The sequence below is a fragment of the Taudactylus pleione genome, unplaced genomic scaffold, assembly GCF_031769625.1.
Source record: "Taudactylus pleione unplaced genomic scaffold, aTauple2 ptg000046l, whole genome shotgun sequence".
Classification (NCBI taxonomy): domain Eukaryota; kingdom Metazoa; phylum Chordata; class Amphibia; order Anura; family Myobatrachidae; genus Taudactylus; species Taudactylus pleione.
The window spans coordinates 4,973,159-4,999,795 of NW_028284448.1; the positions used below are offsets into that span (position 1 = coordinate 4,973,159).

General features: G+C 40.6%; 1 protein-coding gene across 2 annotated transcripts in view; it reads right to left on the minus strand.

Annotated features, from left to right (window-relative positions):
* Window positions 1–26,637, minus strand: part of ATG5 (autophagy related 5) — a 215,779-nt gene that overhangs the window by 67,085 nt on the left and 122,057 nt on the right. For both annotated transcript variants that reach the window (XM_088460512.1, XM_088460514.1), the window contains one exon: window positions 12,978–13,095. In XM_088460512.1, coding sequence (XP_088316638.1) covers window positions 12,978–13,095 — 118 coding nt within the window. The remainder of the gene's footprint in view (window positions 1–12,977; window positions 13,096–26,637) is intronic.

The following is a 26,637-nucleotide window of genomic DNA, read 5'->3' on the forward strand; positions in this document are numbered from 1 at the left end:
TACATAAACACACACCCACATATAAGCTGCTTTATTTTAGCTCTGGAAATTTCCTGTTGCTTTAGCCTCATCCATACCAATATTTTTAGGTTTTCAACAAAAAGGCACATGTCGTATGAATGGGAATACATGGTACACATTAAACTGGCTGTATTTTAATTTTAATGCACCACAGAGCTACTGTAGTTCAATGTTAAAGTATGAATGAGCTCCATTAAGAATCATGTATCTTAAATGTAATGTGGTCTTCAAGCATTAACAAGCCATTACCTATTGGTCTTTCCATGTTTTTGTTTTTACAGTGTTGGAATACAATGCACATTACACAGTAAGCTGAAAGTGTATAACAGATTAAAAAAGCAGCATAGCAGTTTAACAAAAAAGTTGTCAAAAATAATAAGTAATACTGTGTGCAAATCATTGTATAATGAAATTAAGAATAAAGGAAAGTGGAAATCTATATAGATACTAGGCTATTCCTAGGGATAGTCACCATCATACCTGTAGTGTACAGTAAAAATTTGTACTCCATCTTAAGGTGACAACAACTGTACTGAGTTGAGCAAAGCAATTGTCATTTAATTTAATACAGAGGTATTCAATATGTTAGCGAAAAGTCCGTACTGGACTTTTCGCTCCACATCGGAGCTTTTCCTGGGATAAAGTATCGGGCGCGCGCCCGCTTTATCCCCGTATTCAATTAAAAAGCTACGAAAACGGGATCCGGCGAAATAGGATCGGCAAAAGAAAAACGGGATTTACCTGGAATAAATTGTAGGACCCCCCCATAAGCTGTCAAAACATGGGGGATCACTATGGGTACCCCGTTTTAGCCTGCAAATGAAAGTCGGGGTTTTAAATAGCCGCGGCAGGTGTTTTTTTTCCCGTCATTGAAGAAGTGATGCAGAAGAGCACTTAGGTTATTTTTTTCATTTTTTTAAGTGGTCCCATCAAATTTGGGGTACATGAAAATGGGTACTAGCATATTTTTAAGTCCCTAAAGTGTTTTTTTTCAATTCTGCAAAAATGCACCTGCTGCTAATAATCTATTCTATAATACGCCTGCCGCATATTTGCAGAATAGCCCTGAACCTATTTCCCTATTTTTAAACACTTTTTTTCATTTTTTTTTCACCCCAAATTTTTAAATTAATTTTTTTGGGGTGTCCCTAATTTTTTTTTAAACTTTTTTTGACAGAGTTATTTTTTGACACAGTTATTTTTTAAATGTCACTCCCAGGGGTGCAGGCTATTTTTTTAAGCCTGCACCCCTAAACCCCAATTCTGCACTTTTTTTCGCCACCTATTCAGTGGTGAAAAGTTAGCCACGGTTTTTTTCAAAGACTTTTAGAACCTGCGAAAAGTCTTTGAAATTGAATACGGGGATAATTGAAATCGGTGAAAATGGCGTCATCAGCGATAATTTCTCGCCGATTCTGAAATTTTCGCTCCAAATTGAATACCCGTTAGTCTCTTAAATCAAGTAGCGAGATCTGTTTGGCTTCGTTGTGGACCGGTAAGTGCTAAGAAGGCTCAATAATTAGTGCATGATCTATAGGATCATTAAAATGTCATCATAGTAATTTTGGGGCCACATATGCATTGATATTGAGCTAAATTGCAGATTTCAGCCATGATATTGCACTTCCCAACTAACTGGCATATGTTTAATAAACTGGCTCACAGTAGTGATTTGAAAATGCTCAAAGAGTTTTTACGCTATTTATCCCCCACTTACTGAACTCATCCTCTTAGTAAGCGCTTCCAGCACATTAGCCTTCCTGCTCACATACTGCAGGCAAAGAGGATGGAGTCAGCAGCAGTGAGGGCAGAGTACAGTACTATCCAGCTTGATTTAGGTGGCGTTAATCCTTTTACAAATAATAAGGTACACTTTTTAAACCTCCGACCTCCATTGTAGGTGCAAAAGTGGAGACATATTTTGCCATGCCCCAATTCATCCAGTTGCACCCACACTTATTCAAGGACACATGCAAATATGAAAAAGTCCTACGCCATTTTAATGTCATGCCAGGATAGGGGGTTTACTCATTTTCAGGGGTGATCATGGGCAGAAAAACATATATAATTATTAATATTCAGTAAAAAAAAAAAATACATTGAATCTTCAGACTAGTACATTGTAATATCTACATTACACTATGTAGCATGACTTGGCAATTCTGTATTGCAGGTCTGTAATGTATAACATCCTACATACAGTATACTAATTTCCTTTTTGTCTTGACTCACAGTAAAGAAAGCAGAAACGTTTATGTTGGGTTATAGAAGTAGATAGAAATTAAGACAGAAACAAAAAAATAAGATTATGATGTTGTTATGCAACATGAAGCTATAGTGTAAAACTAAGTAGCAACATTGCAAGGAGACAGAAGAGTCTACTGTCCTTGGCTAGAAGAAGGCTATAGACAAGGAACACCTCTTAAGAACATACACCAAATTACCACCAACACCCTAACTCTGCATACGGTATATAGTTGTGTGACCGGCGGCTGCAAGGCCACCAGACACAATCCCGACGGCAGAATGCCGGCTAGGGATACATGATAGGAGTCAAGATATACGCCTATCATAATCACGACGCCAGAATCCAGGACGACGCGGGCCCAAATGAGGTAAATCTGGGGCGCCAGTCCTCTTAGCCGCAGGAAGGAGGGTTAGATTTAGGGCACCCCGGGGGGACTTAAGGTTAGGCATTAGACTAGTGGAGGGGGGGGGTTAGGTTTAGGCACCCCTGGGGGGAGGTTAGGGTTAGGCACTGGGGGGGAGGTTAGGGTTAGGCACCCCTAAGGGAGGGTTATGGGGAGGAGAGGGGAGGGTTAGGTTACTTACGTGCCGCTGTTGGGATTTCCTCCCTTCGGGCAGCCGCTGTCGGGATTTGAACTGGCATTTCAAATCCCATTCTATTCCATTTTATACAATTTTAGCTTCCCCATAGGTCCAACCTCCAGCTGACAGACTGAAGTGACACTAGTTAATGCACAATCATCTGTATTGCTATTCCAGTATCTCTTTTCTCAATACTAAAGCACAGGGTTTAACTTACAGAGCCGGATTTGTGAGCAGTTCTTCCATCTTTCATACTCAGCTCACCTACTGGTTGTTACTGAACTTCATATTTGCCTACAATCTCAGAATGTCCAGGAGACTCTGGAATTTCAGGGAGTTATTCTGGATGTCAGTAAACCTGGGCACTCTCCTGAAGCTTGCCCACTTTCCAAATGAAATACACAAACTCCATAGAGATACTATGCAGCTGCTACTGTAGTTTGTTCAACAATAGGAACTTCTGTAGAGATCTTAGTTGCCTCTAGGCTCAGAAATCGGCACTACATGGATGAATGTGAAAACAACAGTGTTTCTATTATGCAGTTGCTTCTGCCTTCCAATTGGATGCTGTAAGTTAAACACCCAGGGCGGGATGTACTAAAGTCAAAATGCTGCGTTTTGACCACATTTACCAAATGTGCAAAGCTCCGGAAAGCAAAACTTTCCAGAGCTTGTACCTGGTAGGCAATGCCTAATAGAAGCCTATGAGCTTCTTTTCACATGGTTTCCTGAGATGGATCCAATAGGATTCCTCCCAGTGTCCTCTGCAGCTCGCATGTTGGGAAGCGCATGTGAAGGTGGCATCCCGGGTCATTAACTAGAAGTCTATCATCGCAAAGGACAGCTATTTTTGGAAGTGACGTCCTTTGCGATTTTAATCACAATTGTACGTGCATACCAGTGTTATTAATACCAGTATTCATGCGGTAAGTGGCGAGTGTATGGCATCCATAATGTGATGCTTTATACATCCTGCCCCCAGTTTTCACCCACACCCTAAAACCTTCCTGGTAGGTTAACTGGATTCTGACAAGAGAGAGACAGATGGAGGGCGCCAAAAAAATGTGGGTATTGAGATACAGATAAGTGAATAATGATACATAATGATAAATAAAAATCCCACAGGACTGCTGCTTCTAGAGAGGTGCTGAACCTCACAAAATGACCCTAGTCAGGAAAGAGGGAAAAGAAGGAAGCGCAGTACAACTGACAAGATGTATAAATAATTTAATATTAGAATAATAAATAAGTGATAAACAGATAATAAATAATATCCTTGGCACATATAGCTGCTTATTTTTTGTTGTATTTTTGATTTTATATATCATGTTTCATATCCACTTTTAATCAGTGTAGATTGATTATTTTCCAACTTGACTCCTACAGTTTATTATGGATTCTGAAAAAACTGACTGGTTGTGTGTGCATGATATGGAATTTAGATGGTAAGCTTCACTGGGGCAGGGACTTTATGAATGATAACATATCCTCTGTAGAGCAATATGATTGGAGCTTTAGAAATAAAGGATAAATATAATAGCTGAAAATATTATGTATTGTTTGTGACTGTCAAAAATTAGGTTTTCATTGAAATATTTGTTTTATTTCTAATGAGGCAGCAAGAAAGGTTTGGTCGTCTGATCCCACAACTCACAGGAGGCTATAATAATAGGTATGTTAATGAACATGTGGATCCTTCAATCTGTCTTCCAAAAATAAAGGGCAACTATGCAATATGGCATAGTGTAGTTCTCTACTATTTGAATGCCTATTACAAAGTATATCTAAACAATTGGAAGGGGGGGGGGTCTTGCATCTGCCAATGGGGGTTATCTGTGTAATATAGCTGGCTATATGGAGTAACTGCACTATCAGCACCAACAAGGAGGGCTGCAATGTGTGCCTAACAATGTACAGAGTTTAAAGCATTCAGGTCTATGAAATGTTCCTATCAATAACACTAGGCAATGGCTGGGTCATCATTTTCACTAGTTGGGAATTAAATTAGATGAACACTACAGTGCTTGAAATTCAACATATATTGTTGGGATGTAAGCTTTAAATTGCTTCCATAAAAAGATAGCTAAAGGCTAACGTTATCTATTTTTTAAATACTATATAAGTGCGCCATTCTAACACACATAACAATAATACTAATAGATTTTATACACCAATTAGTTTTCTGTAAGGTATCTAATAATTTTTAAAGCAGAGCTAAAAAAATAAATAAAATAGTGTTCACTCTAGCTCCGGTGGTAGGCAGGGTGCCGAAGCTAGAGGGGGCATCCAAAAAGGGGGCATGGTCATTGAAAAGGGGGTGTATCTATAAGACACGTCCCCTTTTCGTCATTCTTGGGGGCGTGCCCGGCACTTACGGACACGCCGGGCAGCCCCCAAGCACTGCTGACAGGCAGAATAGATGCCGGACGCATGCGCCCAGGGTCTATTCACCGGCAGTGACCGGGTCACCGCACATTTCCCCACCCGCGGGACACTGCGACCCGCGGGTGAAGATGGCACCCGCTGGCTGTCTTAGCGGGGCTCTGCGCAGTGAGGGCAGGGTGCTTTTTGCACTCCAGAAGGAGGGCAGGGTGCAGCACCCCGCTAAAACAGCCTAGTGGGAACGCTAATAAATAAAAATAAAGTGAGTCAATAAAAATGGAAAGAAAATATAATGAAAAGATAATTTGCCTCAACTGTATTTTATGCCAAAGAGAACGGTTTCTGACGAATGGGCCATATATGTCAGTTGAGCCTTATGACTAAATTATACAGGGTGTTTCACTCGCTATTAGCCCCAAAGTTTTTTTGTATAACTTTTAAAGTAATTGAAAGGCCAGCTGTTCACCACCCTAGTCAGTACCGCAGACCAAAATTCAAATATTTGAATTTTGGACTGTGCTGCAGCTGGAGTCGCCACTGCTAGCCAATAGGCATTCCTGCTTCTGACAGTGGTGTTATGTACTGTGGCGTCCACATTCATCCTGTCTGTGTGTGTTGAGAGAAAACATTCAGCGGGAAAGTGAGACTATGACTCAATGTCACAGTCTCAATTTCCAACCTTCCATAACATGGAGCAACGCGTTCAAGCTTACCTGGATGCTAATAGCGAACACTTTCAACACTTGCTATGACTTCCTCATGTTTCTCATAGACCAAGGTATGTCTGTGTCACATTTCACTAAACTACGTTAATTACTTTTAAAAGATATAAGAAAAACTTTGTGGCAAATAGCGAGTGAACGACCCTGTATAACTAACAGACTATGGCAATTGTCAGGAAAGCCTTGCTCCGTAGAACAGCCTTGTAGCAATGCATTGGACCCATGAAAATCCTGGTAGACAGGTGTTTGCAATGCATCCCTTCTAATTGCATGTTAAAACATAACGGGAAATGTAATGAACAGCAATGAGATATAACGAAGTGATTTTTTTTTCAAAGGCAACACCAAGCTGTCTTTAAAAAATTGCTGCTCATTCCTGTAACAAAAATCACCAGAAATTGCTGATGTGGAGAAATGGCTATTTATTACATTCCCCCCAACTCTAAAAAAGTCAATGAATTTACACATTTTCTAATTAGCTTATTGTCATTAGACCTTGGTTTATTTACACAACAAAGTAAACAAGTGCCCCTAATTTCCAGGGTCACCCCCAAATCTAAATGGGTTGAGTACGGGATGCCGTCGGTCAAAATCCTGACACCAGCATCCCAACTAACTAACAATCCCGATGCCTAGAAGTAAGCCTACCCTAACCCCTAACCTAGTGCCTAAACCTAACCCTCCACCTAGTGCCTAACCCTCCCAAACTCTAACCCTTACCATTAGGATGTTGGCAGTCGGCATACTGACAGGTGTCGGGAATCCGGCGCCGGTATTCTAAGTGCCGGCATCCCGACTGTCGGTATAATGACTTCATCCCATCTAAACAATCTATTCCTGACAATTAAATTATTTAAAAAAATTTGACCAGCTGCCTAGTATAAGCATTTTTTTATATATATATTTCCAGTAATATAATAGTTAATGAACAGAACTATTTAAAATAGAATACATGAAATCAATACAAACGCAGTGACTAAACTAGACAAAAATATTCTGAATATTTGTGCTATTTTGAGAAACGACTTGTGTCATAAATAGAAACCATAACTAGGCTCAGGTGAGGCCTGGATTACAGAATATCTCTTTGTGTGAGGAAAGCACTTTGCATCTTAAAAGGCAAGAGACCCAGGGCCTGATTCAGAGACGGACAGAATTGCAGAGCCGCACACAAGCAGCTGCGCAATTCCGTCCATTTCAAAAACGCAAATGCAGAAGGTGGTGTCAGACACCTCCTTATACTGCATCTGCGTGATCAACTTTGTATAGGGAAAAGGGCATGAGGATATCCTAAGCACTGGTGGGACTACTGACAGAATCAATTGTACAGTAGTTGTATTCCAAAATAAGTATACTATGTGGGTAAAAATCCCAAGAAGTCTCTCTATGGAGGTGCACCCTCGAGAGTTGTATTATATGAGAAGAAAAAGAAAAAAAGATACTCTCTTTTTGTGGGGCACTCAAACTACTATAATATATAAAACTTAGCTTTAAATATGTATGCTACTAAAATAATGAAATAATGTGACAAACATCCATACGTGAACAAACACAACATGTAATCTGGACGACAGTAGGTCCAGTTATGAGTGACTGATAAGAGATAGGAAGAAAGTTTTATATATATCCGATCTCTAAAGCCCAATATTGGTCAGACACAAAAATTATGACACTGTGGTCAAAAAGGTGAAAATATGTATATATTGAAGGGGACTTATATAAGGAAATATAAAGAATATCTGCCCTTCAAAGTAATAGTTGGTGATTACCTAGCTAACTCCCTGTAAATAGCAGTAGTTCCAAAACTGCTGTCTATACTGATAAATTTCATACATGAAGCATCATCATATGGAACAAGTGTATAATACCACAATAAATGAAATATATTGTGCGAGCAGAAAAATAAAAAAATTGACCACATGAATTGTAGTTATTCTCCTGGGCACAGTGTATGTATATACATATAAAAAACTACACACACATATATACACATGTGTATGTATATATACATATATATATATATATATATAGTACTTTCTGATATATAATATCCGTGATCTTAGGACAATTTCATTCCAAGTGTGATAGAAAGCAGGATAGTTTAAAGGAGGAAAGGCTCTCCACTATTGTATGGGAAAAATGGCTGCTGCAGTGTCTCTTGCATAAGCATGGGACACTGGGCCTCATTCAGACCGCTTGCGAGCGCTCAGCGATGGTGCCCTAATGCGCATGCGCACGACGGAGGGAGCTCCGTCGTGCGCATGCGCGAGACCCGCTATGGGTCTCGCACCAAAGGGGGCGTGCTGTTGATGGTGAGTGACAGCACGCCCCCTTTGGTGGGCGTGCCGGGGGCATTGCTGCCCAGACGGAGGCGCCTACCGTCTGGGTCCGGCCCCACTGAGTGATGTCAGTGGGAGTGCTTTTGGCTCTGATAGAGCCAAAAGCACTCCAGGGCTTGCAGCAGCGAGACCCTACCGCAGGGCCTCGTCGCAAGCCCGATGGTCGCGATGGTCTTGACCATCGCGACCATCTTTTTGGCCGCTCGCATAAGCTGTGGGTGGTCACCCACAGCTATGCGAGCGGCCAGGAGGCCGCTCCATTTTTAGGTAGGAGGGCCCTGATTCAGAGCGAGCACTCTGGTCAGAGCGTCCGGCTCTGAATCAGGCCCACTGTGTGAGCGGATTCCACCCTATACATGGGGATAGAAATAATAGGACACAGGCATCTGCTGTTGGACAGGGCGTTTAGAGGGTGAATCTGATGACAATGCAGTGCAGACTCGCTCTCCTGTGCCCCGCACAATGAGAGTACCTACAGCAGATAGTGTGAGGAATAGGACACAATAGTGTAAAAGAAATAAAAAGAAAAAATGTGAGAAGGGTTAATATTCCTCAGAATGCTGCTTCCTATGGTATGTGTCTGTCAATAAGGCTGCGGCTGGGAGGCTCTGCGAGCGAACTCGCTAATGGATGGCTGCACATGCACAAGCTGGTTGGTTGGTACTTTATCCCCATCCAAGGCTTAGTAAATAGACCCCTTATTGTGGTACTAAACCAATGTATTTATTAGGGAGGGTTCAAATTTGGTTTATAAGTGATCAGCTGAAAACCATGTATTAATAGTTTTTTTTAAAGCAAAAGGACACTACAATAACAAAGTCATTTTGTTTTAGGTGAAATCTTATTTCTTGATAATACTGTACATAGTAACCAGGCCAACGTGCTCAAATACTGTTTATTTTTCTCCTTTGCCTCAATAGTGTGAGTACACGCATTAGTCTTTTGCCAATTAGCAGAATATTGCTATACAGTTGCCACGTAGTTTTACCCTATGCTTCTCATCACTTTTAAACCTATGCTATTGACCCATGCCATGCTTTTCTGGCCCTGTCATTGATTAACAGTATTAGGGGTATTCAAAATGGGAGCGAAAAGTCCGTGCTGGACTTTTCGCTCCACATCGGAGATTTTTCAGGGATAAAGTATCGGGCGCGCGCCCGCTTTATCCCCGTATTCAATATAAAATCTGCGAAAACGGGACCTGGCGAAGTGGGATTTGCGATAAACTACGAAATTTTCCTGGAAAAAATTGTAGGACCCCCCTAAAGTTGTAAAAACATGGGGGATCACTATGGGTACCCCCGTTTTAGCCTGCAAATGAAAGTCGGGGATTTAAATAGCCGCGGCAGGTGTTTTTTTCCAGACATTGAAGAAGTATTGCAGAAGAGCACTTAGGTTATGTTTTTCGTTTTTTTAAGTGGTCCCATCAAATTTGGGGTACATGAAAATGGGTACTAGCATATTTTTATGTCCCTAAAGTAAGTTTTTAAAATTCTGCAACTATGCACCTGCCGCTAATAGCCTATTCTAGAATACACCTGCCGCATACTTGCAGAATAGCGCTGAACCTATTTCCCTATTTTTAAACACTTTTTTCCCTTTTCCCAGTTATTTTTTAAATGTCACTCCCAGGGGTGCAGGCTATTTTTTTAAGGCTGCACCCCTAAACCCCAATTCTGCACTTTTTTTCGCCACCTATTCAGTGGTGAAAAGTTATCCCCGTTTTTTTTCAAAGACTTTTCGAACCTGCGAAAAGTCTTTGAAATTGAATACAGTGTAAAACTAAAACCTGCAATAATGACGTCATAGGTGCGATATTAACGCAAAAACGGAGTTTTCGCTCCATATTGAATTCCCCTATATATGGGAATTACCAATTGCACCACTTTACTGTCACCATTTATATATGGCAGCACTTTACTGTCACCATATATATGGCAGTACAGCTGTAAACCCACTCTTTCCCAACACACCTTTTCTGGTTTGTAGTTTCAATTATGTAAAACCATAGAAACAAGTCCAAATCCTAGAAACATGCATACATCTGGTTCTTCAATTTATATTAATACTATTCAATATTCATATATGTATAGTACTAAAACTTTGGTAAATTCAAGGGGGTTTCTAATTTTGTTCTACATTATTACCTTAAACAGTGTATCCCCCTAATGTGTCGGAACAGACCTCTTAGTAACTGTAAACAATATAATATATGAACACACAATTTGGCGCTCTAATTCATGAAAAGTTCAGCTGCCCAATTTTAAAAACCCAAGTTCAACCTCAATCAAAAACAGTCTTAATAGTCTACAATGTGGTTCAAATAATGATGCTTAAATTCACAATAATAATCACTTAATTTAAGGAAAAATTATACATATAAACAATACTTCCCCCGTTGTTTTGTAGTTTTTGTTGACACGGATATCAAATGTCCTTTTTGCACAAGGATTTTTCAATAAATGAAAGAAAAATATAAGGGAGAAAATATCCCATTGTGTAATAATAACAACAGATAATAACAACAGAGTACAGGCACCAAGGACTGATTACCTGGGATTCTCCTAATACCCCAGACAATGCAGAAATGCATATGATCAAGATAAGTTGTTTTTTTTGCAGGGGTTGGAAGAAAACATGGGCTGTATATCTAACTACAAGCCCAGTAAGTTCAAATATCTCCTCATTACATGCCTGAAGAACATAACCGTATTACACACTAATCTTATCCACACATAGCAAGGGGGTGCCACACTTTAGAGCACTCCAATAAATCATCTCTTAGAAGTATTATTTTCTGTCATGAGTAAATAGAGGATAATTAAGCTTCAACTACTAGACAAAAAATGTTGGCTGGTTTTAGGTACCATGCATAGGCAAGTAACATGTGGATAAGTAAAACGCTCTCAGGTGTGTAATCTGTGTGTCTCCCAATGCTCTCTGCATTGTATGGCGGTTACCAGGATGCACTCTGTATTGTACATCGGTTACCAGGACACTGTCTATATTGTATGGCGATCACCAGGGTGCTCTCTGCATTGTATCTTGTTGACAGAATGCTCTTCTGACAAGTAGATAAAGGCAATATGATTTTTTGTTCATTTTACACTAATAGGGGACATTTATTTGAGCATCTCCTACTTTTTTGGTTGACCACACCTACAGTTGATTTGGTTCTACCTAAATGTGGGCCACTTTGGTTCCAAATCCTCCCCTGACTAAATACTAGCCTGTAGGCATATACTGACACCGGGGTGCATACTTGAGGTACACTTTATATTGGACAAAGAAAATATGCTGTTCCGATGAAGGGACATTATTAAAAAGAATGTAACTTAAAATTCTGCAGCTTTAGTCACTGCTAAGGGTCCTCTTTCTTGAAATATGGTCACCATACAGTGATCCATCATTTTTACATTACTGTGTTTGTAGATAATACAACACTTAATTCAAATGTGTAAATAAAAGTGTACCTTTTAATTCCAATAAATTTCACTAACTATATTACACTTGAAACTCCTTATAATTGTATTATTAACCTGTATTGGTCTAAACATGGTATCACATGAGAGACTAACTTAAAAAACACTAAAGAAAAGCCCTGCTTGCCCAGAAATTAAAGGAGGTGATAATATTCAGATCTTCAAACAGAGAGGATAATAAAGGCCTTCTTTCATCTGCCAAAGAGGAATATCTTACCTGTTCTAAATCTTCAAAGAGAAGTCTATAATAGCTGCCTTTTCATACACATGAATCTGCAGGTACCCTGTCTGTGTTTTGCTTGTCCTTTGCTCCACCCCTATAGCATGTCAATTATTGACAAAAAAAACTGAGCTTGATCCTTAGCACAGTGCTTTCTTCTGTAAAGTTTCTATGCTTTGGAAGCTTTAGATGCCTAAGTGTCTGTGGTTTCCCTTATGTCAGGGCTGAGGCAGGTGTCTTCACAGACACTCATTGTCCCTCCCCCTAAAAAAATTATCATTAAGTGATACTTAAACAACGCAAACATATAAGAAGTCTGTTTTCCTCAGTGAGAGATTATTGGTTCTGACATTTTGGTTAATCTAGTACAAGAAAGCTGCATCTCACCTAGTATATAGCATGTAATTAGAACACAGAACATGCCAGCTAAAAAGCACATTGTCCATCCTAACTTAGACTGCAAAACCTCGGGGTACCCATATTTCTGTAATGCTTGCCATTTACTGATATCTCACATTTATTTACTTACTTTTCTCTTCTCTAAAGCACTATGTACCTCTTGTGGTGCTAAAAACCATACAAACACATTAACTGCACCCTAACAGCAAGGCGCCTCAGCAAAGCTAAGGTTATCAGCAGACATAGCAATTTTATGTAAAAATATTTTTACGAAAGGTCATGGGCTAAATGTAATAGGTTGAGATCTTCCGACGTTGCAGGGATTTATGCGAGTCTCTGTATTTCTGACTATCATTTTCAAGGCTACACCAAGCACTTTAAAAATACGGGGAGACTCGCATAAATCTCCACGGCATCGATCGCAACCTATTACATTTAGCCCCATATCTATGTCAGGTTACATGTTAAAATCAAGCTCCTACTCAATGTCAATTCTAATTCTTAGATGATTTTACATTACATTATTGCTGCCAAAATAGAATCCAGATTATTAGTGGCACTCAAGATATATATGAATTTGTACCGTCTTGTGTGATGGCTGCAGGACAAAATTCCTTTATTAAATCACCAAGCGTATTGGCTTTCCCATCATTGCCAAGTGGACGAAATAACTTCTGCACAAAAGGACGTTCGCTGGTTGCCTGTAATTAGAGTTGGAAATACACAAAATTAAATCCTACTAATAAGAATAAGTGAAAAGAAAAACAGACATGCAGTCAGTGGCGTATCTAGGGGGGTCGAGCAGGGCATTAAGGTGCATATGGAATGAAAGGAATGTTCCCAGAGTGACAAGAAATGGTGATGTGTTATGTTGCAACGGCCCTTGTAGAATGTTCTGAGTGACGAGAAACGGTGGTGTCATGGTGCCACGCACCCATTTTCCAGTGGCCATGCCTCTTGTGGAATGTTCCCAGAGTGATGAGAAACGGTGGTGTGCCATGTTGCCACGCCCCCATTCCCCCAGTGACTACGCCTTTGTGGCATGTGACCACACCCACTTTTTAGGTGGGTGTGGTCACTACTTGGGCGGGGGCTCCATTTTTTAATTGCCCTGGGCTCCAAATACCCTAGTTACACCACTGTATGCAGTATGAGGCAAAACACAAAGCAATCAGAAGGTATAATAATCACTGCGTAAAAACAGCTTCCTGGCAGTATTTCATATAAGAAAGTTTAATGAATAGTTTAAAGTAGTTGATTGTAGCACCAAAGTCACTGAATACCAAAAAGCCTATTCAATGCAGTCGTGTGAATAGCACAAATGTACTGTAATTTATAGCTACCACTATTTTATAAATATTAGCCTAATCTCCTGAAATGTCTGTGAGACCACCCTCCCAGATCCTACTTATTTTATTGTTAATTCAGGTCATTGTGCAGTGAGGGAGGAGCTGTGAAGATTCAAATTAAGTCATTACGTTCCCCATCTACAAAAGGTTGGACCAAAAATTAGGCATATATGTTTTTATTACTGTAGAGAGTCAGAGTTTTCTGATTTGGATTTGCTATGAGGGTCAAATATGTTTGTTACTAGATAAGCTATGCTTGCAAATCAATATAAAACACATATACATACTATATATACTAGGGGTGAGCGGGTTCGGTTTTACTCAGATTTACTCGGATCTTTAAACGGCAATTTATTGGCTATCGCCTATCATGTGTTTTGGATAGCCAATATAATAAATCCGAATTTGCGGTAAAGTGGCGATAAGAACCGAGTAAAACCGAGTAAAACTGAGCCAGCACATCCCTATATACACATATATATATATATATATATATATATACACATACACACACACACATATAATATAATACTAATATATACATACTACAGCACATATTGGTATGAGCATAGCCGCTCCTCCGACTCTGACCAATCAGAGTGTCCCCATTCATATCTATGAGAGTGTCCATGAGTGACCTCTTATTTGCGTTGGGTTCCCCAAATGAAAAGATGCATTGTTTTACCAATACCCACGGATGCCTATATGGAAATAAACGGATCCGTCTGCATGTCGACAGTGACTCTGTAGACATCAGAAAGCTGGCGCCAGGATCCCGACATAGTTAAAATGCTACTTACATTTTAAATGTGCTAACATTATAACTTTATACATGCACCTAAAGCCGCCAAAATAACTCCAGTGCACTTGGGCCTAAGTGTCTGGAACGGAATTAGAGGATGCAGCAATATGTTTTCACCATATTAAGGAACCATAGGTACACTTTGCAGGGGGTGTGGTGGCTGTGGAGCCTTGAGGGGGCTCAGCATTGCAATGATGGTCCATCTCTTCCCACAGTCCATGCTCTACTCTTATGAGAATTGGCGGAGGCCAATGTATACGCAGTGAATCCATATTTGGTTTTCCAATTCCAGATCAAAGCAGGACCTTCAGAGGATGACCTGCCTTTGCCGAGCCCCATCCAAAATTTGCTGTGTGTTCTGGGTATGCAGTGTTCCATTACTGGTGTACATTATTTATGGTTTATATTATTTCTGTGTTTTTTATTTGTATTATATATATATATATATATATATATTAGCTTTTTTTATTTAAAAAAAAATGCAATTTAAACAAAGTAAAATAGAATTGTATGCATTTTAACATGAAGTTTTGGAAATATTGTACAGCATTTGTTTCCAATCTGAAAATGTAAGCCCATATTATTGACACTTGTGCTTGCTCCACCTTTTTAAAATCATCAGATGCGACCCTGGCCTGACTTGTCGCATCTGATACAACCACGCACGCCGGGAAAATACAGTATAACACAAATGTAAATAAATATATTATAAATAATGAAACAGTAGTATACTGTACAGTATTGTACCACTACGCAGCTTGGCCCGGCACTTCTGCAGCCTCTCCTGACCCCTACTCATGAGGTAATTCCATCTTCTTTGTAAGGACCTTATAGTCCTATCCCTGCCCTACTGGGAGAGGATATCGCAGCGGGCCCTAGCATAGGCCCTTCGCTTTTCATTGTTGTCAGCGAATGGCCGGTCTCTGTGCCTCACAGAGAACAAGGAGCTCAGCCTTACTGTATCTCATCCTGGCAGCCATGTTGAAACTAAATTAACACATGAGAAGCAGTCAGGATGTCACCAACGTCGGGACGCCACTGCGGAGCTGACAGCGTCTTCACACCAGGTTTAAAACCATTGAACCTGAAATTATCTCTCTTTATGAAAAACTTCCTGTGTAATGTGTACAATACAATGTTTACTGTATAGCGAAAATGCCAGGTGGTTGCAATTTAAGAGCAATGTATTGAGTTCGGCAGAGTTCCTTAAGAATATTGAACTTGAATTGCTCTGTCTTTATTTAATGCTGGGTGTGTGTCTTCTGGGCAACGCAGATATGTATTTTTATATATGACAGAACTCACACACCAAATGATTTATTCTTTATTTAATACTGTATTGAAGATTAAAAAAAAATAATAAAATACTGATGTACAAAATTACATTGACCCTTTCCGAGCCCCACACACCATCCGTATCAAGAGCTACACCTGTTATGTATGTGATGTTAAGTGTGCGACTTTACAGCAGGTAAACTGTACTATACAATGTCAATAGCGGTTTATAATACTGAACCTGAAATGACCTCTCTTTATGAAACACTGCCCGTGCGTAGATAGTAGCCACAGTATACAGTACAGACGGCCTGTAATGAGTACTGTGTTTAAGTCTATAGCGGTTTAGTCTTGACACAAAGTGATTATTTCAAGCACCTGAGGTGTGACTGTTTACACTGCCTGAACGTGATTGGCTAGCCTCTCACAGATTACTGTCCATTGCTACAGTATTGTATTCAGTACTGTAGTTTTCATCCGTGGAGCATTCACAGCCCAGCAGTTTAACTGTGAACTGCATGGCGTGTAGTCTTTTGTTGCATAGAGTACGCCATGCCATAACGCACATATCTGACAGTACACGTTTTAAGGACATCCATGCTAGAGCACACAGGAATTAATTTGAACCTCAGGCAATTAGATTTAACTATCTGGATTCAAGCATGGATAGCCTTACAACCTGGACAGTAATGGCAGAGTTTGGGTACCTCTGGTACAGATGTGTCCTTATACATCTAGACTCAATACGCCAAGCAGTGCGATTTGCTTGGCATGAGAGGTCAGTGGCGGATCCAAGTGGGGGCGATTGTAGCGATCGCCCCCCTAGCATAGTTCTTCCTGTGTAAGCATGTCCTCGCGCGGGGTGTGTGTCAGTGACGAGCTGGGGAGGGCTTCCCGCACCCTGCTGCTGCTGGCCGGACTGATCGTAAGTTGTCATGCCTGAACAGTGGCGGAGCAGGGAGATGGCCACTACTGCCCCCGAACAGAGGGATGGCGGTGGAGCAGGTAGATAAACGCTTTTGGCCCCTGACAGATGGAGGGAAGGGGAGCAGGGAGATGACCGCATTTGCCATCTGATGGAAGGAAACAGGGAGATGGCCGCTTCTGCCTCCAAACAGAGGAAGGGTGAGCAGGGAGATGGCCGCTTCGGCCCCCTTACAGAGGGAGGGAGGAGGAGCAGAGAGATGGCCGCTTCTGCCCACGGACACAGGAAGGGGGGAGTAGAGATGTCTGCTGGTGCTAAAACTTTGCGTATTCACTATTCACACATAGTGAATACATAAACATATATAAATTATAATAAGCAATAATTTCATAGCCGCCCCTAAAAGAACAGTATAGATCCGCCCCTGCACCAGGTCCTGTGTTACTCTGCTAGCATTGGGTGTTTTTGTAGGCCAAAAGTGAGTCAAAGTCATAGAGTAATGTGACTAGGACACACCAGCAGACTGTGCTGACTAATTTGATATGCAACACTTGTATATCTGTGTGTACCCGAGTCTGTATATGAAGAACAATGGAACTTGGAAAAAAGCTGCAGCCGCTACACTGTAGCACTTCGCATGCAGATTCAGGTGCTAGCAGAGTCTCACGGGACCTGGCGCACCAAGAGGGGCTTTTTACCGTGACTGCAGTAAAGATGTGTAAGGACACATCTGTATAATCACTTAATCTTTTCCTTGTATATCAAACAACAAATATCAAGCTACAATGTGAAAAATCTTCTGAAACAAACTTTTTAAGAAACATCCAGGGAAATGTAGTACAGCTGCGATATTTTTTCCAAATATGTTAGTCACTTATGTGTAGCCTTTGTATTTTTTTAACCAGTGTCCTCCAAAGCAAGTTAATAGACTGTCGTGGTGTTAACAATATACTTCAAAAGTATAAAACCACATTAAAACTGGGCGCCGATGTGGTTACAACTCTGTTCATTCTACTTTGAATCTATATTTATTGTGAACTAGGATCACTTGCATTTAATAATCTCCATGTTTAATATACAACACTTACAGTGAGATATTATATGTGTATTAACTAAAAGAATGATTACATTTAATTACATGCCAATTGCACAACTACATTCACATTTAGTACCATGACAAACTAGTATGCCAAATCACAGTGATTTGAAATATGCTTCTTTGACTTAATGGTTCTTTTGGTTATAAAAATATGCTAAATATTTTGTTATAATAAAGAAAAAAGTTAGTTTGAGTGAAATAATTTTAAGCACCAACAGGATTACTTATTGTAACTTTCCCAATATGTACTAGTGCATGCTTATTTTAATGGAAACATCCCATCTATATACTGTATGTTTTTATGAAATATAAGCAGCAATATTAAAATTAATCCTACTCTAAAAAAATCGATTACAATAAGCTACTGTCTGTTACTCAAACAACCATCACAGGGCCTCTTGAATGTGATTAAAGTTAAACCAACTTTACAAACTTTGACACTAATTGCACTAGACTTCTGAGCACTTACTTGGGGTTGCAAGTCCTCACATAAAATTGCATGTTCTAGTAACAACCATTGTGATCTCACAGACTACGCTCAACATTGGTGAAACTGATATCTCTTCTTAATTGTGTCCCAAATAAATTGTCCTGCATATACAATTTACTGAATCTGAGTCAAAAATGGGAAGTTCAGTATAATCCAACTCATTTGGAATGAAAAACTAATATAGGATATGTATGACGGAGAACTATAATTATACATGCAGTACATATTTTCACTAACCATGCATATCCTCAATGGTCATGGACACTCAAGACAGACTAATAGACCAACAGTGCCAACTATGGCTATACACATATAAACAATGATGCAATTCACATATTCTGCTAATACTGCTTCCTAATGAACAATATGTATGACAAGATGCACACACTCTGGGCAGGCAAATAAACATCTACGTCCTTCACCTAAATTAAACACTATGCTTGGAAGGATGGTTTTAATCTTTGAACTTGTGAAAATAATGTTCAGGGAAAAAATTATTGCCCTGATTCGTACAAATGAATAAAGATTGGGGGGCCTATTCATCATACGATAAATGGCCCGGTAACCATGCGGAAAGGCTAGTTTCCGCATATTTAGGTTACCGGGCTATTCATCATCATCAGGGGTCCTGAAAGTTTTCGGAGTTTGCGTCTGAGAACAAGCGCTATCTTCAGACACCGCTTGTTCTCAGATCCCCGCTCCTTCCTATGGCAAGGAGCTCCGGGGATGCGAAGAGGGATCCCCCCACCGCCACCTCAATAACTCCCCAGTGGCTTTGCGCATGCGTGACCCTAGGTCACGCATGTGTAGCCAGGACGATGGGGAGCAGGTAGGTAACGCAGCTACTTCTGTAGCTGCAATACTAACCACAGGGACAGCTGCTTTTCGGAGCAGATGTCCCCACACCGGAGCAATGATGAATTGCTGCGGTGTCACGTTTACCCTCGCAGCGAGTCCTTACTTCATCATCTAAGGCCATATGGCCTCCGATGATGAATAGGCCCCTGGGTGAGAGAGCTGGCACATATACAAAATACAAATCTACAGGTCCTGTAAAATATGCGCAAGGAGGACATCTTATGCAAGCCTATTGTTTTATGATAAAGTTGCCATTTATTAACATACTCTCATGGAGACTTGGAAATGAAATACAAATATTTATACACAACTTTAATCTATTCTACTGCATTTGTAGACAAAACAATCTAAATATCTAATACATAATGCACTGAAATGTCTGTCCCTGAAATATGCAGTGGAGGCAGATGCACATGCACATCCAACACCCCTCCCCCCCCCTGCTGACAGCTCCCTCCAATTGTCCCTAATGAAGATTGAATTAGGAGCGCTCAAGTTGTGCTGCATATGACCTGTACCTCGCTATCTGAACACTTACTTCAAAAAGGACATGGACCGGGCCCCAGTGCGGCCGCATAGTATAAAACAGGCCTGGGTTAGCAAGTGCCGCACCTGAAATGACACCGGGCCTGTACATCTCTGAATTAGCCCATATGTAAGACAAAAACCATTCAATTTTGCATGGAGATTTTAAAAACACTAGGTTGTGACCAACAACCACCATCTGTTGGACAGAATAGAACAATTTTGGATGCAATTTAAAAGATCTCTCCAGCCCTCTAATTACATTGTTTATCAGGTCATTAAAGGGAGTGAAGGCTTAAGGTGCGTATCCACTAGCAGATAGTGGAACGACAGTACGATTACAACATTGTAATCGCACAGTCGTACCTCTTCCCCTGCAGTGCCTACACTGAACGATATGTCTGTCAGTGTAGGCACCCTCCCTCATCCCTGAACATGGCTGATCTGTCGTTATCGGCAGATTGACCGGCATGTTCATGCGATGATTGATGTCGAAAACGACCAGCGGGAGGGTGCATCGCTGGTCGTTTTCATGACCAATTCATGCACGATTTATGAGTGATTGAATAATAACGATATCGTTCCATCGCTCATTTTAATCAGCAAGTGAATATGTGGCTTAACACCAGTAATCCCAGAAAGTCATGCAATGCAGTATAGCATAATAAAAAAGCCACAGCCTACTTTCTAGGTGCTGTTTGATACCTGTAAATAAAATTAAAGATTAACTTAAACATTGTAGATGATTAAATTAGAATGGTCATCGCAATTTAAATTGGTCATTATAAAGTTTGGCACATAGGTAGCTCATGTATAGTTGGACAGAATTTACATCTAAACTGTAAGCAAAAAGTGCACACTGAAAAAGGCCCATTTAGCTTAGCTTGCAGGGATGGTCGCATACACAAGATGTGTACAGCACAGAAAGAGTAGCATATGCAGGAGATCTGCTTTCACAGTGATAATAGTAAATGCTAAATTTACAGTACACAATTCATAAACAAAATAGTGTGGGCAGCATTATTAAATAATAAAGTTGCATTTATCATACGTAACTAAATGAAAACAAAATGTAAAAGTAATATGTTCAAGTTAACAAACACATTCGTTGTCTTCCCCATTAAAAAAAACAAATGGGAATCTGCTTTATTGCTGAGGACCAACTAAAAGTATCAATGCAAATAGATTGCAGCACCAACTTCACAATAGTAACAGCGAAATACACAGCCGATATCAGAAGTACCCCAAGGCTCTAGCCCCACAAGTGATTCATAGGGGCAGGAGAGAAACAGAGAAGCAGATAAAGAGGGGTAGGAGAGCAAGAGGGGGGGTGGGGGGAGAGAGAGAGAAAGCGAGACAGCAGGAGAGAAAGAGGGGTAGAGTGTCAGGGGAAAAAAGAAATAGACATAGGAAGGAAAACAGTGATAGAGTAAAATGGGGAGAGAGAGGAGGAAAAAAGATAGAGACCCACTTAGCAGCAGGTACAACAGCTAGTTGCACATAAAACTACAGGTAATTTGTTTTAGACTTCTGTCAACCACTCCATGTAGTATATTGCTGATGCAGGTTGTGTCTCCCATATTCAAATGCTTGGGACCAGGGGTATTTTGGATATCGGAATATTCCGTATTTTGGAATATTTGCATAAAATAATGAGATATCTTGGGAATGGGACCCAAATCTAAACACAGAATGCATTTATGTTTTATATACACCTTATACATACAGCCTAAAGGTAATTTTATACTATATTTTTAATAATTTGTTCTTTAAACAAAGTTTGTGTACATTGAGCCATCAGAAAGCAAAGGTTTCACTATCTCAGTCATGCTAAAAATATTCCATATTTCGGAATATCTGGATATGGGAGACTCAACCTCTACCATAGACCTAATCCATATGGAGAGGCAGATTCAGGAGGAATTGTAGTACAGCTTTAGGCAAAGCAATCAAAAATGTAAGGAAAGTTTATTTCTGTTTTCAACACATGGTCAACTACAGACGGGAGACAGGTTAATCCAGGTTTGCTTTCGAGACTAATATATTTTCATTTATAAATGTATTATATAATATTATATAGGTCATATAATTCTACATAATTTAGACAGCTTTAGAAAAGAAAAAATATTTTTCACAATGCATTGTTTGAAGCAACGAGGTGGAAATATCCATACCTGCTCTGTTTTTGTTGTGTTTCTAATTTCTATAGCAAAGTACATCATTATTCACAGAAATTCCTGGCTCATTAATATAGTTAAGTCAGATAAACAGCAAGTTACATACTGTAATCTGTGTAAATCTTCTAAACAAACACCATACCCCAAAAAGAGAAAGGACAGATGAGCAGAGCACTTCAAGGATCTGTTTGACACTGTTGACGCATTCCAGATATGCTTCTACCACAGGGAAAGACAAGAAGTGCATTCAATTATGGGCTTTGTTATTACGTGGCTGAGTGATCAAGAGCTCAATAGACTTTTTTTTTCTTCGGGGGGGGGGGGGGGGGCTGGAAAGTTTGCAATATGAAAATTGCACTGTTTCCTAATATGAAACACAAGAGAGAGCATTGTACAATTGTCTCTGCTACCATATGAAAAATATTGTGCAAAACAAAAGAAGAAAAATACACATGTACACCACGTGCACAGGATTTTAGCATAGTAGCTGGAGCTGAGCAATTAAGATCTCTTTGTAAATAAGGGTACTAAAAGCTTTTCAAAAGATTCATTGAAGGATGAAGTATTTTAGCATTGCATGGTCATTAGATCAATAATAAGACCACTTCTCTCAGACAAGAAACCATATAAATATGTGATGGTGAGGTGTCAGTGGATAACTTATTTTGAATGACACCTGCTACAGATATCCTTGGCACTAGTATGAAAATAATGTAACATACAGAATTACTTACATGCTGTAATTGCTTATAAATCCAATTTTGCAGAATTATCCTAAACCACACAAAATGATCACAATATAGCGGAGGGTCCAGTTTGTAAATATGACACGTACCATACCATTAGGTAGATATGCTTTTTAGCCAAGTGCATATAGCAGGGAGCAGTTATGGTAGCCTTCAGGGGGCCAGCGGTATGAAGTTCTCATTATCTGCGAACGTCACTGGTGTAAATAGTTATTGCATAGTTGGGTTACAGTGTAGCTGCAATTTCCCTGTAATTCCTGCTCACACCTACATCCTATAGCAGCAGATATCGGCAACCGCATGTTTTCAGGACTCAATTGCCCAGGGGGAAAGGGACATGACTCACATTCAGCTATTGCATGACAAGTTATGGAAAAAAGGATAAAAAAATGTGAAGAGTGAAAATAGGTAAAGCAAGCACACAAACTCACTTAATGTAAATATTAATGATCCCTAAATATGCTAGATGCTACAAAATCATTATTACGTTTGGTGGCTTAGTTTTATTAAAGTACATTTTTTTCCTACTATTCTTTTAATCTTCGCTCCAAAAAAAGTCCATAAAGACATTTGCTACATTTATGGTGTCAAATGTAATGAAAATACTTTTCACAGCTGTCTAAAGTAACTTTTAACATAATTATAGTCAAATTTGGATTTTAATGCATATATTTCACAGAAACATTACACCATTCAAGTTTTTATTTGGTTAAAGCAGCAATCCCATAGAGACGGTTTACTTTTTCTTTAAAAAGAAAGTTAAGTATGTATTAAGAAAGGTCCGAAGCAGATATCAGAGATATCCACTGCCGCCCGCGGGACAGCAATCCCCAAAGAATTATATGTGGCTGCAAAGTGCCCATATGCAGAAAGCGTAACTTTCCGGACCTTCTACTCGATTGGCAAGTGTCTGTTGCCCACTTTACTCTGTCTTTTTTTTCCCAGTGTTTCTCTCTCTGATGTTGTGCAGAGGTAGTATAGTGATGTTTTACAGTGTAGTTTAGCTTATAGAGGGGTCAGTATTGTAGTTTAGCTTGTAGAGGAGTCAGTAATGTAGTGTAGGGTATGCAGAGTTCAGTAGGGTGTAGAGTATAGAGGGGTCAGTAATGTAGTGTATACAGAGTTTAGTGGTGTAAATTATACAGTAATGTAGTGTAGGATAGGGTACAGATGGGATCTGTCATGCAGTGGAGGGTATAGAGGGGCCACTAATTAAGTGTAGGGTATACAGAGTTACGTAGTGCAGGATAAAGATGGGTCCATAATGTAGTGGTGTGTATAGAGCAGGCAGTAATGTAGTGTATACAGAGTAAAGTAGTGCAGGGTATAGAGGGGGCCGTATTGTAGTGGTGGTTACAGAGCTGCCAGTAATGTAGAGTAGGGTATAGAGGGGTCAGTGATGTAGTGTAGGGTAGCAGAGGGTATACAGATGGTAGATACAGTAAATAGATAGATCTGACAGGGTCAAAAGGTTGACAGGTAAATGATTGACAGTCAAAAGGTAAACACATGCTTTTTTATGATGTTTAGGGTTAGATTTAGGTGTAAGCACTTGGTAGAGTCAACCTTTTGTATGTGTCAACCTAAGTCCATGTAGACCAGAGGTCCCCAATTGTGGTCCTTAACAGTTAAGGTTTTAGAGATATTCATGGTTGAGCACAGGTGACTTAATTAGCAACTCAGTCAATTTGATTTAATCACCAGTGCTCAAACATGGATAACTCTAAACCTAAACTGTTGGGGAGCCTTGAGGACCGTGCTTGGGAACCTCTGATATTGAACATTTACGGGTCGACCTTTTGGCCCTGTCAACCTAAGTACATGTCGACCATTCACTTCTCGGTGTCTATCTATTGATTGTCTATCTAGTTACTCTCTATCTAGCAATCCACACCCACAGAATTAAGTAGTGGCATATATCCAGTGGTCAGTAATGTAGTGTAGGGTATAGAGGGGTAACTAAAAATACTAATCCCAAGTACTTAGTATACTATTATTGAATTAAGACACAAAATACAGGAAAAAGTATGCAATCTTGATTTAAAAAAAAAAAAAAAAAAAGCCAAGGTCAGATACGAGTGACCCATGTCATGCCTTACGTATCGTTATGCTTAAACTGAAATATGTTTATTTTATTGTATGGGGAAAGGGGGGAATTTTTCGCCCTGGGCTCCACTTTGTTTAAAACCGGCCCTGTTGTTACTGCCTTTGACTTAGGGCCTGATACAGAGATGTACGCAATGCCGATATTTAAGCGGATCCAACAACTGTTTGCCATTGACCATGTGTAAAAGCCTCACTGCGCATGTGCGGTGATTGTTTTGCGATTACGCCCGCACAAAGGATTTACGCAGGCATTTCGGACCAATTCAATGCCGTTTTCATAGGCCTGCATAAATTAGTCATTTCAATCTCCTTCGCAGTATGAGAGCTCTCTGCGTGTCAGGAGAGACACTGAGACAGGTCAGAACTGCCGCATATGCTGCATGGCTGCCAATCTGCGTCAATGTTACCAAGGTTTACGCTGGTGCATGACATCGGACACATATGAGAGGGCAGCAGTGGGCGTCCCTATGCGCGGGTAGGCTTTGGAAACATTAACATATTTTCACAGCTACGTTCCGTGTGAAATCGCAGACGCGACTGTATTAGTATACATCTCTAAATCAGGCCCTTAATGCAGACTCACTGTGTAAATGAGCTTAGTCAATTGTGCCCAGTTGGAATATAGGCCCTGATTCAGAGCCGGACGCTCTGACCAGAGCGCTCGTTCTGAATCAGGGCCCACCTCCATTAATATGGAGCGTCCTCCTGGACGCTCGTATAGCTGTGGGTCACCACCCACAGCATATACGAGCGTGCAGGATGATGGTCGCGATGGTCTTGACCATCGCGACCATCGAAACTGCGAGCAAAAGCCTGCGGTTGAGTTTGTCAACCGCAAGGCCAGGAGTGATTTTGGCTCTATCAGAGCCAAAATCACTCCCACTAGTGATGTCAGTGGGGCCAGCTTCAGACGGTAGGCGTTCCCTTGGGAACGCCTCAGTCTGGCAGGCACGCCCACCAAAGGGGGCGTGCTGTCAGTCAACATCGACAGCACGCCCCCTTTGATGAGACACTCCGAGCGAAGGAAAGTCCTTCGCTCGTCACGTCTCGCGCATGCGCACGACGGAGCTCCCTCCGTCGTGCGCATGCGCAGTGCGGACCATCGACCCACTTGCGAGCGGACAGCCGCTCACGAGTGGGTCTGAATGAGGGCCATAATTTTATAGACAAGAAATTACAATAAAAAAATATAAAAGCAGAGATTCTTGGAATATTATGTAAAATAATTAAAACATTGCAGCAAATCTGGAGCACGTGTAAATTTGGATAAATAGCGGTACATTTTTAAGATCCAAATTATCATCAAACACTACAGTACACTGCATAAATAAGAAAATATGCCTTTAAACCTTAGGGCACATGTTTTCACGGGATGTAGTTAAAATACAGATGGCCGGGACGCCGTCTGTTGAAATCCCGTCGATGGAATCCAAACCTGGGATTTAACACAGACGACTTAATCCTGACCCCAGCACACAGACCGACGCCGGAATCCCGACAGACATCATCCCGAACAAAGGTAAGCCGGCGTGTCCTTAGCGGTTAGCTGCAAGGGGGTGGGGTTTGCTTTAGGCACTGCGGGGGGGTTAGACACTAAGGGGGGAGGATTAGGTTTAAGCACCAAGGGGGGGAGGGTTACTGTAGGTTTAGGTACCAAGGGGGGTGAATACTTTTGCAAGACACTGTAGATTTAGGCACCAAGGGAGGAGGGTTAGGTTTAGACACTAACGGGGAGGGTTAGGATTAGGGTGCAAGAAGGGAAAGTTAGGGGGAGGGTTAACGTACTTACCCGACCCCGTTGGGATTCCCAGGATCCGGATGCCGCTGTCGGCATTTAGACAGCAGGCATCCCGACTGCTGCGATTTCATACCCAACCCGTTTTCACTTCTA